Here is a 20025-nt window from a genome sequence, read left to right as displayed (position 1 = left end):
TGCCGGGTCCATAGTATGGCAGAGAGAAAACCTTCGACCAGAGCCTTTGGAATTGAGAGTCGCATGTATTTTAAGGGGCTCAACACACCTTCCTGCCCAGCCTAATTTGGTAGGATCCTAAACATATAGCAAGTTCAAGCATTAATCATCAAGCAGCCGAGAAAAATAGTAGGTTGTATGTTTAATTATTACTCAAACATCCTACTAATATTATAAACGAGAAAATTTGTAAGGATGTTTGGATGTTTGTTACTGAAGCAATTTAGCTGAAATTTGAAATGGAAATAGATTTTACACTGGATTGACTCATGTTTGTTACTCTTTCACGTCTTAACTACTGAACCGAATTAGCTGAAATTTGGTATCAAGATATATTATAGCCTGGATTAACACATAGACTACTTTTTATCCCGAAAAAATCTGTGGTTCCCGAGGGATTTGTGAAAAACTAAATTCCACGCGGACGAAGTCGCGGGCGTCCGCTAGTATAATTATAAAACCTTGTACCTTGATTTACCTACCAGTCAAAAAAGAGAGTCTCCTCATAGCAGGAAACGGGTGGTTACCCGAAGTGTCGAGCAGGTCGAGCTGGTACACCTCTCCACGGATCCGGTACAGCTTGCGGTGGAAGTCTTCTATGGTGGGCGTATAGCTGTCCTCGAACTTCGTGCCCAGGAACCTCGCTACCAGGGACGTTTTGCCCACGCGGGCTGACCTGGGAAGGAGAAGAGTCATCATCATCATTCATCATCATTATCAACCCTCAGCTCAGCAGTGAGCCCAATATGGCTCATTGCTAAGCACAAGTCCCCTCTCGGAATGAGAGGGGTTGGACCAATAGTCCAGCACGCTGGCCCAATGCGGATTGGCAGACTTCATACAAGGTGAGAATTAAGAAAATTCTCAGTTATGCAGGTTTCCTCGTGATATTTTTCCTTCACTGTTTGGGACACGTGATATTTAATTTCTTAAAATGCACACAACTGAAAAGTTGGAGGTGCATGCCCCAGACCTGATTCGAACCTACGCCCTCCGGAATCGGAGGCAGATGTCACTGCTATCGGGGCTCGGCTCGGTGAGGAGTCATCACTACATATTGCCTGGTTGGTCTAGTTCTTGGCATCTTCGGCTACGAACAATGAAGCCCTGAATAAAGTAGACCTATGCGTATATACTCGCATCCAAATCCAAATTTAAAGATTACCCTCTACAACCTCACAAGCTTTACCTCTTTATAATATTAGTATAGATTAAGATTTTGTGTCAATTCACTGAAACATGACATTGATTGATTAAGATGTTAGAATCATGCTGACTGGGATATTTACTGGTGCCGCGTGAATCAATAGTAGGTACGAGATATAGCAACAGGCTGATACAATTAAGCAGATGAAATATTTGTAGCATATTTATGCAATATAGGCTTATGCTTGACTACAATTAAGTCTGATGGAAAGAATTAATGCGGTCTTAGTTGGAGCGCGCTTTCCTACAAGATGCCTATTCACTCTTGCTTTGAAGGTGTTTAAATTATAAGTGTCAGAAAACATTCCAGCATTCACCGTGCGGGTACTTGGTCCATCGTGTGGCAGAGAGAAAAACCCCGAGCAGATCTCCGGACTTGTGACCGATGGTGTTTAAGGACACTCCCCTTCTCCGCTCGTGTTGTTCTCCCTGCCTAGCCCAATTTGGCAAGATCCTATTAGAGCAACTTGGGATGCCTGCCACTCTAGTGAGGCGTATTAGTGAAAAACAACTTTTGAAAAATACACTCCTCGTATCTACTAGTTACATTTCTTAAATTGACAAATTATAACAAAAAGAAAAATATCAAACTGTTGTGTCTAAAAATTAATATGAGGCTTAAAAGTGTAACTTAACACGATATTCCTTTATTACAATTTTATTTTCGGGACTTAATAACAGTAAATTTATTTTACTTAATTCCTTGACCTTGCTTAAATAGTATAACCAAAATCTAACACCAATTAAACAGCAAATTAAATTACTTAGGTCCTATTATTAGATACTAGCTGATGCCGCGCGGTTTCACCTGCGTGGTTCCCATTCCCGTAGGAGTACGAGGATAATACATAGCCTTCCTGGGCTGGGCTATCTAAGACCGAAAGAATTTTTCAAATTGGACCAGTATTTCCTGAGATTAGCGCGTTTAATCAAAGAAACAAACTCTTCAGCTTTATAATATTAGTATATATTAGAGTTATAGTTTGCATTAATAACTAGAATTTTGATAAAAAATAGGAAATATTGAAGCAAAAAATAACTAAAACAACGCTATCCACAAGAGAATAATGGCACAGTATTTTATTACGGTCGAGCCGTAAATCAGAGCGAATAAAAGCCTATAAAATAATTTCATAAAAAAAAACTTTGCATACTCTTTTTATTTCTTTATCGTTGCGAGCCATAACTTTCATTCAAACCTGAACCATAATTTTCTTTTAAGAGCGGAGGGTATGAGATAAAAACCTTTGAGTATCAGTTTCCGGTTTGGGGACAATTTTACAAGATTTTCTTAAAAGGTTCAAGAGTTCAGCTATAAGTAGACTACCTAACTCTTTCTTTACGTTAAAGTTAAACTTGTTTTTAGGGTTTCGTGGTCAAACTCAAAAGGAAAAAGGTAACCCTTATATGATGACTTTTTTGTTCGTCTATTTTATGCAAATAGGCTCGCGTTGGACCATGATCTAACCCGATGGTAAGTGTAGATACAGTCTAAGTTGGGACACGCTTGCCTTGAAAGTGCCTATTCACTCTTGTTTTGAAGTCATAAGAAATCAGAAAACACAAACTTGGGAAGGGTATTTCTTAGCCGTGCATATGACAAAAGAAGGCGCAAAGCGTTTTGTACGAGTTCTAAGAACATCAGTAACTTCGCGTTGAAACCGACTGTCTGTCTTTTAGAACCTTTATTTGGAGAATGCGAGCAGGTATCAAGTTGCATAAACCGTATGCGCGGTGGATTTACAAAACGGAGGTTCTGGGTTCGATCCCCGGCTGGAACGATTGAGATTTTCTTAATTGGTCCAGGTCTGGTTGGTAGGAGGCTTCGGCCGTGGCTAGTTACCATCCTACCGGCAAAGCCGTACCGCCAAGCGATATGATGTCTTATAGGAACCGGAAGGAGTGTGGATTTTCATCCTCCTCCTAACAAGTTAGCCCGCTTCCATCTTAGATTGCATCAACACTTACTAATAAAAAAACATTAACTAGGGAGTTTGAAATCAAAAACTGAATAAAACAACTTTAGATGGATCGTTGTGGCGTTTCCTTAAGCGTTTCCTATTTGTGATAACCCAAAGAAAATACCCTTAACCCATAAAGTTATCTCGCCGAGAGTTTGAATTTGCATTCAGATATACACACTCAAGATTTTATCCCTCGCCCTTATTCCAAAATTTCGGAAGTTACACAAGTAGGTTTACCAACTTTACCGGATATCTCTAATCGGCCATCTTTTTAAGTAATTTGGGGCCACATAAAACACCAGCTTTATAATTATGTAAACATTATATTTTCAAATAAGATCAGGAATAGCTTCACACCATGCAATGATACGGATAATTAAAGACTAGAGAAAGCATGTTCACAATTTAGTTTAATTTCGCGGGGTAGTTAGCTTATTTTTGCCTTTAAAATGCATTGTTGTGTTTATATACTTACTTTTCAATGACATTACAGGTACGAGGGTACCTGTCTGACAGTTAATGGGCATTGGAAGCGAATTTTATAAGACATCTAGTCCTTTGCATGCCCTGTAAAGTATTATTTTATAGGAGATGATTTTCCATTACCATCACGCAGCCATATTTTTCATAAATATAAAAAAATCGAATATTCATCATAATCATCATCATTAACAGCCCATATTCGGCCCACTGTTGAGCACGAGTCTCCATGATTAGGCTAACAGTCCACCACGCTGGCCCAACGCGCGTTGGCAGACTTCCCACGCGTAAATTAAGAAAATTCTCAAGTATGCAGGTTTTCTCACGATGTTTTTCCTTCACCATTTGAGACACGTGATATTTAATTTCTGAAATCTTAAAATGCACAACATTGAAGGCAGTAGTCATATCCACTGGGCTATAAGGGCTTAATATTCACAGCCCTGAAATAATTTTACAGACATGGCAACCATTACGAGGTAAGTCGTCGACCTAATTGCGAATGCGATTAGTGTATTGTAGCTAAGTCAATGGCAAGTCAATTTGGAATTGGATATTACTCATAAGGAGTGCCCGGCGAAGGAGTGGCCCTTTCGAAGGGACTGACTCAAGTGCTTTAGATATCACTCTTAGAGTGAAGTCAATATTTACGATAGAAGTATAAATGAATAGAATGTAGAATAAATATAATATAATTTAATATTATATTTAACCGGTAAGTGGCTCAAGTATGACAGAGAGTTACATATTTGTACCTTTTGCCGTGGAGACCCTTGGGCCATGGAGTCGCAGTGCCAAAAAATGTTATCGAATAATTTCACCGCGGCTAGTTGCCTCGACTGGTGACAGAAGGGCTGGCTCATTTTTTGCGCAAAGGATCAGCCTGGCTGTCCAGCGCGGAAATGCAGCCAGTATTCTCGCCACCATTCCACGTGGGCATGATTTGTATAGTTATTAGGATAAGTTAGCTTAAGTTCCATATTGTATTCTTTCTCATATTTAAGCTAGTATTTTGAATCTATTAAAATAAAATTTCAATGCTATGTCTGACATATTGGTCCATGCGTCAGGTGACCCCAGAGCTGGCGCTTATTTGGCCCAAAGGTTACAGTCCAGAGGGCTATTAGCGCCAACGTATTGGGTACATTGCCTCTGGGTGTACATTTAGATGGTGTGTACTTCTTATAATTATTTTATTTATTAGAAATTTAAATTTAATTTACTGTTGATTCTTAGTTTTAATTTATTTTAATTAATATGTCGTTAGCTAGTATTAGATAAATATAACCTTACCCTTACCTTACCTTAACAGTCGATATACGTCCACTGCTGGACATAGGCCTCTTGCATGGACCTCCAAGCACATCGGTAATAAATAAATATAACATTGATTTTAATTTTTAAAAAGGTTTATTTTCACTAACTGCTCTGCTAGGCTGTTCTGTAATAATATTTTTCTAACTCGTAAGTGCGAGTTTCGAATTCACCTCTATCTCTCTCTGTTTAACACGATACTATAGAATGAGAAAGACAAAGGTGAATTCGAAACTCGCACTTGCGAGTTATATAAACAACGTTAGAGAATAGCAGAAATAATAACAGAAATGTCAGTTTCCACCAACAGTTTTCACATGTATTTTTTTTAAATATTTTCGAGCTTGTACCTGTTTTTTGGATGTTTTCTTATAGTCTGTATAATTAGGTGAGTACTCTAATTAAGTAAATGACACAATAATGAAAATTATTTTAAACCAAGTTTTGTGTCGAGCAGATTGATAAATATCATTTTTTATATCTATAGTTTGTATTCTAGTTCTATTTTTACAACAAAATCAGAGTACAAAAGATCATTTTATTCGCAAGCGTGAAGAGTAAATTTGAATTGTACTATGTAGACGAAAAGGGGAGTAAAATAGCAGTACAACTGTATGCGTGTACCAATTATTAGACAAATGGTTTTACAATATTATTGTAGTAATAGCCTAAAGACAATTCGGTTAGTCCTAGTCATTACACCACTCTCCTCGTCAACCTAGGACGCCTATTGATCAGACAAAACAATAAAATCGTGATGCACGTAAAATTTCTTTCAATAGTCAATTACTGTACAAAACATTACCTCATGATACGCCCTACGATTATTATTTTATGATTATTTCAAGTATTTGTAAGAAGAGTACGTCAAGCGTTATTTAACACGAGCATCATCCATCTTCGAATGAATACCGCATTAAAAGCTTCTTGCGTAATGGATAAAGGACGGTCGCTTAATGAAGCCTTCAAGTAATCCATATCACAGACACAGGTGAAAATGTTTATGTTACGATCATCACAGCAAAGTCCCAACAAACTTTATCCATACATATCAACATAATCGACGTCTTCAATCACAAATAAACAGGCACAATCTCTCTAACCCAGGGATCGGCAACCTTTAGAATTTGTAGAGCTAAAAATTTTAATTTACATTTTACGGTTTTTAAAGAGACAGCAATATTTTTCTTGGCAGTATGTTGGTCTTGCTTATTCTTTTATGATATTTGATTTAATTAAAAACTTGAAAATTTAATACAAAATCATTGTGTGTGTTTAATACAAAATCATTGTGTGTTGGGGTGTATTTGAAATTTTAGATACATAACTAGTCGGTGGTACTTAGGTACTCGATAATTCATACATTCATTGCATTGAACTAAAAAAAACACTTAATATTTGCATATGGAACTGAAAAAGCGTTTGGCAACCTGGGTGGACCACATTGACAACGGCCAACATTATTGGTCAAGTGCGGAAAAGGCCCGGGAAAGAATATGGAACTAAATAGTCGCAATTTAACATCGGCGCGAAAGTCGTAAGTTTAAAAAAATAAACAAACAAATGAAAAAATGTTACCGACCCCTGCTTGGACTAGAACTTTAGAAGATCTCACGAAGTTAGCATGTTTATAAAGTTGTATGTTTATTTAGGACGCCCGGTGACGTGCCCGTCTCCTTGGGTCGGCGTGAAACACATTGTTCCTAAACTTTAAATTGCTTACGGCTTTGCTTGGGTTCTTCAGACTTGAGATAACAAGTTTGTTACGACCACGTGCGAATGTGGTATTTATTTGGTTTGTCGAAGATTGTAGTGGAACTGTAACGACGACAACATTGATGAGTTCCTTAATGATAAAGATGCTTGGAGGCCGTTGGATCAGCTTCCACCTTCACACAGGAAGTAAAACTATAAGAAATGTAAACAGTAATTGTTATCAATTGTAAATTATAATACTGTATGACTTTTTCAAAAGAGCAACTGTTGAGTTTTTTGCCGGTATCTTCTCAGCAGGACCTGCCTTCCGAACCGGTGGTAGAATCTTTACAAATAGTCAACTGACGTGTCAAAAGTGCTTGTAAACTGAGCCTACTAGAAATAAATGATTTTTGATTTGATTTGATTTGACGACACAATGGTTAGGAAATGAACTTAAATGCAATAGGGAACTTTGTTTTAGAGAAAATTGTAAAATGGTAATGAAAAAACCGCCTATGTTTGCTGTGGGCTCTTTTTGAACCAAGGCGCGTCTAGAACGCTCGTAACTTTAATTTCAAGTTTTCGAATTTAATTATTACCATTATATCATGATATAAACTGACGTTTCAAAAGTGCTTGTAAACTAAGCCTAATTCAAATAAATGAATTTTGACTTTAATTTCAATAAATACCCGGGGTTATTGGGTCCCGTACCTATCTTAAAAAGAAACAAAACCAGCCAGTAAAAACCAGAAAGTATATGTCAGGCTACGCGCATAGTAGGGTTCCGCAATCGTATGACACCAATACCGAAATATATGTTAACACAGGCATACTATTTTTTAAAAACCCATCTCTCAATCCCCATCATCAATCTCACACTATCGGATTATAAAAAAAAACAATAGACTCGAATTGAGAACCGATTTTTTTTAAAGTCATTTAAAAACTCATACACTTTACATTTAGTCACCTTGTTAACAAAATTATGTGGGATTCATATCACTTTCGTTGTTGTATATTTTCAAAGTCTATTTCAAAAAACTTCATTCGTTTTGTCGATATAGTCTTTCGCGTCACAAAACTCTCGCTTATTGCGAAGAGTCATTGCACGGTAATCCCCGGCTCAGCTGTAAGCTCTGGAATTAGGATTGTTCCTAATAGGACGGCGAGAGCGTTCTTTTAATGAGGCCTTAGCTTGTTACGCGATTCGCGATGCTGGATCCGCCTCTGCGTCTAAATTGTCTTTTTATACTTCGTTAATTTGGACGTATCTCTTATACTGTTCTACTTTCCTTAAATTATTAGCTCATATGTTCTTTTATTTGCGACTTCATTGCTTTACTTTTTATTCGTATTGTTAGGATGTAGGTCAAATCTTACAAGCTAAATTAGTAACACTTCTTGATGTCATCTAATAAGACAAAAATTTGGTAACCAATAATATACCGAAAGATAAGTAGGTATACCTACCACCGAGGTGGTCTGCTGCATGATGGTATCGGAAAGTGACCTTAGGAACGCCTAAACGCTCGTTTCTCTTAGCAAACATTCTGGTGCTGCATTTAAATAAAAGATTATTATAAAATTTAAGTTTTCATTAGAAAATTGTAATTTACTGCCTGCCCCAATGGATTTTTTTACGTACCATGTAGATTTTTCTGCTGCAGGTGAGGATCGCCTTTGGTATCTTGGGTTAATTTGGGATTTTAGTCCGGTTAGCCACCAGTATAAGGTGGCTTCAGGTATAATTAATTACCGCTCTAACTCAGTGGCGTAGCTAGGTAACTAAGGGCCCTGGTGCAAATAAAAAAATGGGCCCCACGACTATGTAAACTGTTTAGGTTTTATCAAGTAAAAATATTCATCAGCTCTTTTTCTTTTTCAAAATCTTCTGAGTTAAGTTTGATCGCGATTATCTGGTCAGGATTAAAGGGGCCCCCTGAGCTTGAGGGCCCCGGGGCATTGCACCGCCTATAGCGTGGCAAGTTCGTTCGTAACACTCCCGATGGCCGCGCGGGCCGGGGGCGTGTAGCGATGAATGAAAAACCCACGACTGATGCACCTCACTTGCCCGCACGCACGATTTCACATGCGTAGTTTTCCCCCCGTCGCCCGCATATCATGGGAGTGTCATCAACGAACTTGCCAAGCTATAGCCCCTGAGTAGCTACGTCATTGACCTAGCGGTAAAGAAGTAGATCAAAATAATTTATTTTTCCAACACCATAACTGCATAGAAACTAAATGCAATTTAAAATGTTTGTTTAGTCACCAAGTACTACCTATTTTCATAACGATTTTACGCAAAAATTATAAATAACACGCACAAAGAAATAAAGTTTGCCAGAATTTTAGCTTGTAGCTCTACGTAAAACGCCCAGACACCTCAGATATTTAACAAAACTTTGGCTATCACGTCATTATCATTCTTCTTGCAGAATATTAAATATTTAGGAGGTCTGGTCTATAAGCCAAGTTCAAGCTATAAGAAAGTTCCGCTGGATGAAATGTTAACGCTCCAAAGTTGCTAATAAGTGTCGTAACAGTGACTTTTAATAAATAGACGGGTCATAAGCCAAAATTAATAAACTTCCAAACGTTAATGGCGCGCGCATTCCTGGGCCTGTCATTAATGTAATGACCCAAGGCGCAGCCACAATAGAGAACGCCAGATAAAGTATACACTCACTCACCAATAAATAAAAAATAAAATGGATATCGAGAATCATAGTAAACATAGCTTTCAAAACGCCTAGAACTAGAAAGATTAAATTTAAGTTGTATCTAACCTATAATTCCGAGACTTGGTCGCTAACTATGGGCCTCAAAAAAGGCTTAGAGTCACACAGCGGGCAATGGATTGTAATGTTTGGAAGTCCCTACAAAAGGCCTACGTCCTGCAGTGGACGTCCATCGGCTGATAGATGATGATGATGATGATAAGTTGTATCTTGAGTTTTAGGCTACCAAGCTCCAAAGCAAAAAAAACCACAAGTTTCATGTTAACGACTAAAATTATCACCATTACTCTACAATAATGTTAGAGTTCATTCAAGAGCTCCTCTACCTCATAATTTATGTATAAAGGACACCGCAGTACATGCTCCTGTAATAAATATATGAAGCACTGTAACGATCTACGAAGCTAACAATTATATATCGCAGAAAACATCAAGAAGGCAACTGAATTGAAAAAAGGTATGACGCGACAAAGATATTTATCGCGACTCAAGACGAAAGCCAGGCAATTCATCATTTCCCATATTCGGCTCACTGCTGAGCTCGAGTCTCCTCTCAGAATGAGAGGGGTTAGGCCAATAGTCCACCACGCTGGCCCAATGCGGATTGACAGATTTCACACACGCAGAGAATTAAAAAAATTCTCTGGTATGCAGGTTTCCTCACGGTGTTTTCCTTCACCGTTTGAGTCACCTTATATTTAATTTCTTAAAATGCACACAACTGAAAAATTGGAGGTGCACGCCTCGGACCGAATTCGAACCCACACCCTCCGGAGTCGGAGGCAGAGGTCACCAGGCAATTACCCTATTTTTATGCCGCGTTTTTAAATAACGCACAACGCATCTATACTTATTAAATAAACTTAACCTCTTAATTTGTATTTCGAAAGGGCGTTAGGGCGGCAGTGCCGAAGTTTGCTAATATTGGCAATAACAATCAATCAGTGTCGGCGGAATCGCGACGGAAACAATTAGGTACACTTGTTGACACGACCCTCAGAAGCCCGGAGTTGGAAAGTTGATGTTTTACACCCTTGTGTCTCGTAGAGCACGATAACTACTCGGTTCCGGTTATTACCAGCAACATCTGATAGTGTTCGTTACATAGTTCTATTTTATCAACTAAACTCACCAATCTGCATTAGAACAGATTGTGAGTGATTGTGGTGAGTCTAAGCTCCAAATATCCTTTTCTATAAGAAGAATGGCTTAGAACCTGTGCCTGTGTCATTCTTTAAGCAGAGGACGTATATACGTGAACATTGATAAAGCGCTGATAATCGGTGGAAGCGCTGAAATCTGTGCTTCTTGGGTCTTCTAATACTTTAAAACCCATAACCTGAGCGAGAGTCTACTGACTTCTAAACGCTTCTGAATTTTCGGCGTTAGGTTAGTTTTAATAATTATCAAACAAGACAATTTTTGAGGTCCAGGTGAAAATAATTCCAATTGTTCTCTCTGTCAATATAATTGGTACCACAAAATTTCTTTATTCCGGACCAGTGGCGCAGTTAGACGCAGGCGAAATGGGCCCTACCCACAGTGTCGCACTAAAATGTTCTCCGTGACAACTTGTGGGTGGTTTTGAGTTAATTACCTTCAAGTCCCGTTTTTGTTTAAAAAAAAAAGAATATTTGCCATATTTTTTATAATATGACCAGTATTCCCATTCCCCTCCAGTCGGTAAAGTCGGTAGTCAGGAAAGACTGTGCTAGGAGTGGGTACGACAATAGACCAACGGGGCGGGGATCGAACCACCACCCTTCGGTGATGAGTCCAACCGCTCTTACCGTTGAGCTATTGAGGCTATTGCGTTACCGTCAAATTGACGGTATCACAGTCAAAAAAGTTGCGCAAATTGACAAAGCTACCTTCAAATTCAAATTGAATGTGGCTTTTGTCAAATGACAATTAACGTTATTTTCATATCTGGATCCAATGATGTCATTGTTTGGATCCAAAAAATGTGTTAACAGTTTTTCGATAATAGCTATTTTAGGAAAAATTTGGATAATTATATTTGGGAACAGTTACTAAAAGTAAAGGGGCCTAACTGATGCAACTTTGCCCACGTCTAGATTAGTCTACGCTATACCACTGCTTTGGGACCCAATTAAAAAGTTCGCGTAGACAAACTACCCACGGTTAGTTAGTAGATAGATTTACGAGTATAACTTTTACCTTACTTTTCTGAAGATTTCTTACTTATATGCAAAATCAGATATGAAAAGGCAAAATGTGTCCTCACATTACTTTCGACATCCTTGTATGTGTGAAAATGAAAATATATTCAAGCTTAGGTAGGTACAAGTATCGTACTAAAGCAGAGTTTTTTTTTATCGTGAACATTTTCGTGCTTGAAGCAACCTTTTTCGAGGCTCTTCACATGAATGCTAAGTATCATTTTGTTTGAGATTGGCGAATAAACTAAAGCTCCTCATTGCTTGACAACGGCATCTTTAATTTGAATTCTAACAATTCAAAGTGTAATGTAGTGTATTAATACAAGTATAATTTATTACAAGTAAGTTTAATCTATATAATACGGTCATTTTAAATTTATAATATAATAATTGTGTCATTAATTTGAAAATAGAATCACTAAAGGCTCTAAATATGTCTTCCAAAAAAAAACAGCATAGCAGACAATAAATTTCGTCCGCGTGGAATTTAGTTTTTAACAAATCCCTCGGCAACTATGGATTTTTCCGGGATGAAAAGTAGCCTATATCCAAAGTAAAATCTATTTCCATTCCAAATTTCAGCCAAAGCGGTTTAGTAGTTGCACCGTTAAACAGTAACAAACATACAAACTTTCACTTTTATAATATATAGTAGTATATGATTTTAAACATATTTCGTGATTGTTCATTATGAATATTATTTAAAATATCGACATTAAAAAATCTCGTCGTTTTATCGTGGTATGTACTCGTTTAAATCACAGATATAAGAAGCGTTAGCGTTAGCTTTTAGCGATCTCTGTTCTGTAGTTTAAATAATATTCATGTGTAGTAGTATGGTAGGATGTGACAGTTTTCAACCTAATCTAAAATTCTTTAAAAAAATATGTTATTGCCACATAAATTCATCCTAAGTATATATTATTTTTGCAACCAATAGTAGTCAACCAAGAACTATAAAAATAAACTGAGCTGAGCTAAAATAAAAATCCTCAAAAATAAATGTGCCACATTTACAAAATTAGTAGGCCACTTGCAGCTATTTTCACATTTATAATACCGGGTAGGGTATCCCACAGGGAGCGGATTCAGACTTTCAAACATTATCAGGATATCGCGTATAAGCTTTGTAAATATTAAACAAGATCATAAGCCCCGCGGGAATCCAACGAGTATACGTTATATTTTAAGGTTCGTTCTGTATTCAGCTTATGAATTTTTATACCATGCTTAACGTTCCACCGATTTTAGCATTGTTTAACCGTTTTTTTTGTTGGAATTCTGAGAGCCTCAATTTAGTAAATGACAATTATCTAATCTATTGACGGCCTCCGAATCTAGAACCTCCTTGAACCTTGTGATCCGAAGTCGCAAAGACTATCCACCAGACGCCCTGACACACAGATAAATAGTTAACCTCTGGGGTGTGAAATTGATCGGTTACAGCTTATTTACGAGTACTTTATTGCTACTAAAGTACAAGTTTATTGGAATATTTGTATAAACCTTTTATTTTTTACAAGCGGCTTGTTTCCTACAGATTTAACTCGTGATCCCAGGGGAATATCGGGGTGAATGTGCCGATGTATTATTATTCCAAACTATTATCTCTATGCCAACCATAAACAAATTTTATAGAGAGGTAAAGTTTGTGGTGTTTAATTTCTGGATCTATCGAACCGATTTTGGTGATTCTTTTACCAATAGAAACGTTATTTGTGAGTGATATATTTTATCTCCGTATTTTCACGGAAACCGCGGGCATCGGCTAGTTCTTGTATAGATGTATTAAAGTTAAGTCCATACACAAAACTGTACACAATATAACCTAGTACCTGAACCGATTTTTGAAAATTCTTTTACAAATTGAAAGCCACGTTATTTGCGAGTGTCATTAGAGAAAGGCTTATCTATACTAATATTATAAAGAGGAAAACTTTGTTTGTATATTTGTTTGTTTGTTTGATTGTAATGAATAGGCTCAAAAACTACTGGACGGATTTTAAAAAAAAGTAACATAGGCTACATTTTATTATGGGTAGGCTAGGCGTAGCGTAAGGGTAGGGTAGAGGTAGAGTTATAGGGGTAGGATAGGTGTACTCAAAAGTTTACATTGAGTTTCACGCGGACGAAGTCGCGGGCGTCGGCTAGTTTTATTATAAAGCGGGCAAAACCGCTGGGCGTCTGCTAATGTATTGATAAAATAGTTACAGTGACGAAAAAAATCAGTTCTTTAAAATCAGTTTTTCAGTACTTACCTACGGTAGCCAGATAACCATAGACTATGGAGTTTAAGTTATGGTGGCTTATATTTTATATCCACGTTTGTAGTAGTCGTGCCGTGGTCTTTAACAGACCTAGCTAATGGCCATCGTATTGTAGGTCATGTTATTAGTACCTACTCGTGTCTACTGTAAACTGTTTTGTCCACAGACGACGGTTTCAGTGTGCCTAGCCACAGTTCAAACAAAACAATCGAACGACTGCACCGTCACGTTAATCGATTAGGGACACGTACTTCAGTGAACTAACTGCCTTGTTGGTCCTGTGGTTAGTGTATGTAGCTTCGGATTACGAAGTCCTGGGTTCGTCGTTATAAAATGCTGAGCTTTTCCTTCTTCTAAGAAATTTTTAGTAGAAATTCTAAGCCCAGAGTTGGGAAGTTAATGGTGGTTGTGGTAATGGTGGTCGTCAAACTTTCACCCTTTTCAGAGTTATCATGGAACTGCATGGCATTACATCGTGCTAATCTCCTCTTTTTCTGTTTTTTCGCTTCTTATCATTATTTTCTTATCATTATTATGTTTGTGCATATTTCTGCCACTCGCCTTCGCTTGAGATTTGTGTGTTTGTTAATCTTTCACGCCTCGGCTACTAAACTGAATCATCTGAAATTTGAAGTTGAGATAGCTTATAGTCTGGATTAACACATAGGCTACTTTTTATCCCGGAAAAATGCATGGTTCCCGCGGGATTTGTGAAAAACTGAATTCCACGCGGACAATGTTGCGGACGTCAGCTAGTCACACTAAAGGCGAAAGTTCGTGTGTATGTGTGTAAGTATGTTTGTTCCTCTTTTACGCTGCGACTACTGAAGCGATTTGGCTGAAATTTGGAATGGAAATAGATTTTACTCTGGATTAACACATAGGCTACATTTCATCCCGGAAAAATCCATGGTTCCCGCGGGATTTGTGAAAAACTGAATTCCACGCGGACAATGTTGCGGCGCTAGTACTACATATACGACAGGCTAGCATTGTATGTAATGTGATGTAATAAAGCAGAACATTCGATAAAGTACAAAACAGTGAGCGTAGTGTAGGCAATACGTTCCGAGTCTCGCTCCGATGGTTATCAGAGCGAACACTTGAACGCGGAATTTGCAATTTGGTTCGCTGAGGATTGTCAGCGTTGATTTATTGCCGACGCGGATCTATTACTGAACGGCTGAATGTTTTGTTTGCTGTGTGTTTAGGGTCTGCGTAGCCAGAGGTTCCCAAACTTTTTTGGAGTTTACTCCTTAAGAATCGATTTTTCATATATAGTCCTCGGTATGAATAAATATGGGCAGTAAAATACGATGAACGAATGACAGCGTTACGTTTTTGGGCGCAACCTATTCTGCGCACCTTTCACTTTTCAGGCGTAGTTATTGAGACGTACATTGTCTATGCTGCGGGGCAACATACATCTATTTAGACAGTCGATTTGAAAAAGTAAAATCCATTCGAGCGTCGGAGCTGACACACACTTTTTTTTCACATAGACAGTGGTCTAATTCCACTGTCTAATTGAACTGATACCGGTGCACCCCCTGCTTTTATATCCATAGCTCGAAAAAAATGTGATTAGATTCATCTACGAAAATTATTGTTGCAGCTGATTCAACAGCAACCAAGAAATAACAGTTTTTTGATTAAGTATTAAGATTGTGCTGTGCGTGGATGACAAAAAGCAAAATTGTCTTGACAAAAAGTTATTTCAGCCAGCTTTAGTTTTTGATATCTACTCACATATCAAAGATTAATTCACAATTATTTTATTTAGGAAACTCCCCATTTAGTACTAAATCAGCTAAATATTTGTGGACTCCCGCTTACGAATCATGAATCCCCATTTTCATATCACGTCAACGTAGACCCCAGCAGAATTTTCAGGAAAACCACTTTGGGAATCAATGGCTGAACATTTGAACTCTATATAAATAAAATTGTGTCTATCTGTGACTTCTAGATAACTGTGTTTTCTCAAGCGGATACCAAATCACAAACAAGCTATTTAAAAAGTTTTGTCTGTCTTTCTGTTTTTGTTCTGGTGTTTAACAGGACTTTATCTGAAATGTAATGCAGGTTATGGTGCAATATACTTTTTATTCCGCGGTGTTTGTGAAAAACTGAATTTTACGTGGATGAAGTCGCGGGCAACCGCTAGCAGGTATTTACTAGACTAATGTGATCTCTTTGTATTTCTGCGTGATCGAATCAAAAATTAGGAGATCTGCAAATGAACTTAAGTCACTGACATAGCTAAACGAGTCGCGAAGCAGATTAGGTTAATGGACAGAGCACATAGTTCAAAGAAGGAGTCTCAGAGGAGATGCCCTTAGAGTGTCGTTCAAAAGGCCATCTCCTGCAGTGGACGTCCATCGGCTGATTATGATGATGATGATGTAGTTTGCAATTTATACAAAATAGTTTTCAAACAATAAGGATGATGACTAGGTTTGAATATATTGATTTTAATGATACCTTTTGGGTAAATAAGGTCAATGTTAACTAATTTACACATAAAAAGCAAAGATCGACTGGATATTTGCAAAATAAATAAGATTGTAAAATTTCAAAATCTATTAAAATATTTTATCGTAATTAAATAAAAATTCATACAGTTTTAGCTTCCTTATATTAAATGTGACATTTTTTAATATATGAACTATAAACATAAACGCAGAAATAACAAATATATTAGTAATTTTGTTTAAACGCCCATATAAATCTAACGATCATTAATTGCCTATGACGTCATAAGTTCGTACCATTTTGTATGGGGCGTTTATCAGCGATCCGCGGCAGCGCCGCAAATCTGACTCTTTCAATCCCTGTTGCTCCGAAAGTAATGATCGCAGATACCCTGTTACTTTTACAAAATTGCTTTACTATTAGCATACTCTTAATTTATATACAATTTTAAAAACTGTCATCATCCCTATTCGATTTGTTGAGTACAGTCAGCGTTCCTTTATTTCCGAACATACAATGACAAAAACGGATGATTTAATTTATGGTCAAGAGTATAGTCGACGTAAATGTAGACGGGTGGCGAACTTATAATCTATTTTTTTTTTAATTAACTCCATAAAAATGTCTGTACAATTTCTAAGGAAATAATTACAACTAAAAATACACTCTCGACCTTCCGTTAATAAAAAATTCTTGGCCTAAACTAACCATTCGTGCTATTGTTACATTTTTGCGTTTGCCTTTGCCGTTTAAATAACGTTTTCGTGTCTTACTAGACAATTTGTTATAAACTAAGAAGTAGATTGAAAAATATTTCATAAATGAGGCGCAACCAGAAAGTCAAAGAGCCCAAAGTGACTCGCGAGGCACTGTTTGCCGACTGTGGAGTAGACGAATTCACGAACCTTCTTTTTTTATTCTTTACAAGTTTAGCCCTTGACTACAATCTCACCTGATGGTAAGTGATGATGCAGTCTAAGATGGAAGCGGGCTAACTTGTTAGGAGGAGGATGAAAATCTACACCCCTTTTTGGTTTCTACACGACATCGAACCGGAACGCTAAATCGCTTGGCGAATTAGCGTTCCGAAAAAGAATAACTCACTTTACCAGTAAACCACTTTCTATTTATTCCTTATTCAGTTATTAATTAATCGATTTAAAAACTATTTCGATTCGCCATGTTTAACAATAGTGTTTAGGTCCACTTTTCTTTGAAGAAAATTGAGGTTTATATCTCAATCCATGGTTATGAATATGGGGGCTATGGGTGATCACTTCCCATCATATGAAAGATCTGCTTTGTTCAGAAAGTTTGTGTGTATGTTTGTTCCTCCTTTACGGTACCTAAAGCGATTTGGCTGAAATTTGGGATAGAAATAGATTTTACTCTGGATGCTATGCTACTTTCATGCCGGAAAAATCCATGGCCCACGCGTAGAGCTGTGATAGCCAAGTGGATATGACCTCTGCCTCCGGTTCCAGAGGGTGTGGGTTCGAATAAGATCCGGGACATGCACGTCCAACTTTTCAGTTGTGTGCATTTTAAGAAATTAAATATCACGTGTCTCAAACGGTGAAGGAAAAACATTGTGAGGAAACCTGCATACCAGAGAATATTCTTAATTCTCTGCGAGTTCGAATTCTGCCAATCCACATGGGGCCAGCGTGGTGGACTATTGAATAGTCGAGCTCAGCTCAGCTCAGTGAGCCGAGTATGGGTTGATAATGATGATGATGATTTGGGGGTTTACTAAAATAGTAATTTTTACACATAACAAAACTTCACGGCCTATCTACATACCTACACGTTGCTAGATTTTGGCGCGCCAGAATCGTGCTAATCTAAACTGGAATGTAGGTAAATTGGCGGTTACGGAGAAGATATCGATTGTGTCGGTTTGATTTGAAACCATTAATTATTTATTGGTTAATGACAGATTTATTGACTAACCTATGCATTGATAAAGTTTACTTTTCGAAGTGCATTGTACTTACGAAAAGCCAAAAACAAAAGAAGAAGAATAAAGTTTTCTTTGACCTTAGGAAAGCATTCGCTAGTATTCCGATGACAAAGAAATTAAATCCTACTAATATTATAAACGCGAAAATTTGTATGGACGTGGATGTTTGTTTGGATGTTTGTTACTCTTTAACGCCGCAACTACTGAACCGATTTGGCTGAAATTTGGAATGAAATTAGATTTTACTCTTGATGAACATATAATCTACTTCATCTCGGAAAAATCCATGGTTCCCGAGGGATTTCTGAAAAACTAAATTTTACGCAGGTCGCGGACGTCCGGTAGTAAACTATATTACTTGTTATAGCCGTGATTCTGATAATAAAATTTTCACTGATGAGGCTTTATTAAAAACTAGTGGACCCGGTCAAGCTTCGCTTTGACTTATGTGCACTTCTTCCCTATCCCTCTACTCTACACTACTCTACCCCTACCTTACCCTACCCCTTGACTCTTAAACGTTTGTATGGGAAATAGAAAAGGGTCGTTTTTATGGTTTTCCCGGCAATAATTCTAATTTTTCTCACCTTTTAAACCTTCCCTATACCTCCACGAACATTTGAAGACCAAGATAAAATAAATCCGTTCAGCCGTTCTCGAGTTTTAGCGAGACTAACGAACAGCAATTCATTTTTATATATATAGATTTTCTTAATCTTATTTCGCGGAACCAATATTTTTTCTTGTTTTCTGAAAAAAAAGTTACAACTAATCTATTGATTAACAATTCGCAGGGCATGGCAAGAAACACAGTCTAGGTATATTGGGCACAGGGCTGTGTTATAGCCGTCTAATTGTGAAGCCTGTGAATTCATCTGCAACTATACCTACAGTTCAGACAGGACCACGCTGGTGCTAAAGAAAAGTATGGCGGCAGTTCTATTACAACTAACATTATTATATAAAACTTACCCCAACATAACCAGTCTAAAGCAGTTCTTCGGAGGCGGGGCAGACTCCTCACATCCCTGGGGCAACGGTGCGCTGGGGCCAGGTAACTCTGATCTGACCGCCTCTTCCACACCTTCAGCGCCAGCACCTCGGCGGCAAAGCCAGGAAGCACCACACTTATCCCTTGCGTCTTCTACCGGAGGGGCAAACTGGCATCTCCTCGGTGACCTTTGTTTCCCCGCTGGGGACAACGAGGATTTTAAAGGCGACGGCGGCGCTCGCACGGGGCTTGATGACGCTCTCACAGGCGAGGGGGACACTTTCACTGGGGACGATTGGATAGAAGGCCCCCCCTTGTCTGTCCCGTTTAACATTTTATATAAACACTTGGCACATGTCACTTGTCAACGCTGCAAAAGTTAAACACAGATAATGCACTCCAAACACACTCTGACACTGTACTGTGTATGTCCGTTACACGCGACACTTAGTTTGATGATAACAGTCATGATATTTTGTTTTATTACTTTGTAATTGTTTTGTCTGTTATACGAGTATACACACAAATAAAATAACTTAATGATTTTGGTCACAAATTAACGAAAGTGACACATAAAACTAATTAAAGTATTATTCTTGTCTGATGTCAGTATGTTCACGCAAATTTTCGAAAACACTGACGTGATCATCCTGAGAGGAGACTTGTGCTCAACAGTGAGCTGAATATGGGGTGTTAATGAT

At 37.8% G+C, this 20025-nt stretch overlaps 1 protein-coding gene across 1 annotated transcript; it reads right to left on the bottom strand.

The window, feature by feature from the left end:
* Positions 1-513: 513 nt before the first annotated feature.
* Positions 514-19658, bottom strand: LOC128198815 (uncharacterized). The gene is made up of 2 exons (XM_052885925.1): positions 19306-19658; positions 514-715 (listed from the first exon to the last, which is right to left on the bottom strand). The coding sequence occupies exons 1-2, from the start codon at positions 19656-19658 to the stop codon at positions 514-516; spliced, it is 555 nt and encodes a 184-aa protein (XP_052741885.1).
* Positions 19659-20025: the final 367 nt, after the last annotated feature.

This window comes from Bicyclus anynana, chromosome 15, assembly GCF_947172395.1.
Source record: "Bicyclus anynana chromosome 15, ilBicAnyn1.1, whole genome shotgun sequence".
NCBI classification, from domain to species: domain Eukaryota; kingdom Metazoa; phylum Arthropoda; class Insecta; order Lepidoptera; family Nymphalidae; genus Bicyclus; species Bicyclus anynana.
This window is presented reverse-complemented; position numbering and strand designations above follow the sequence as displayed.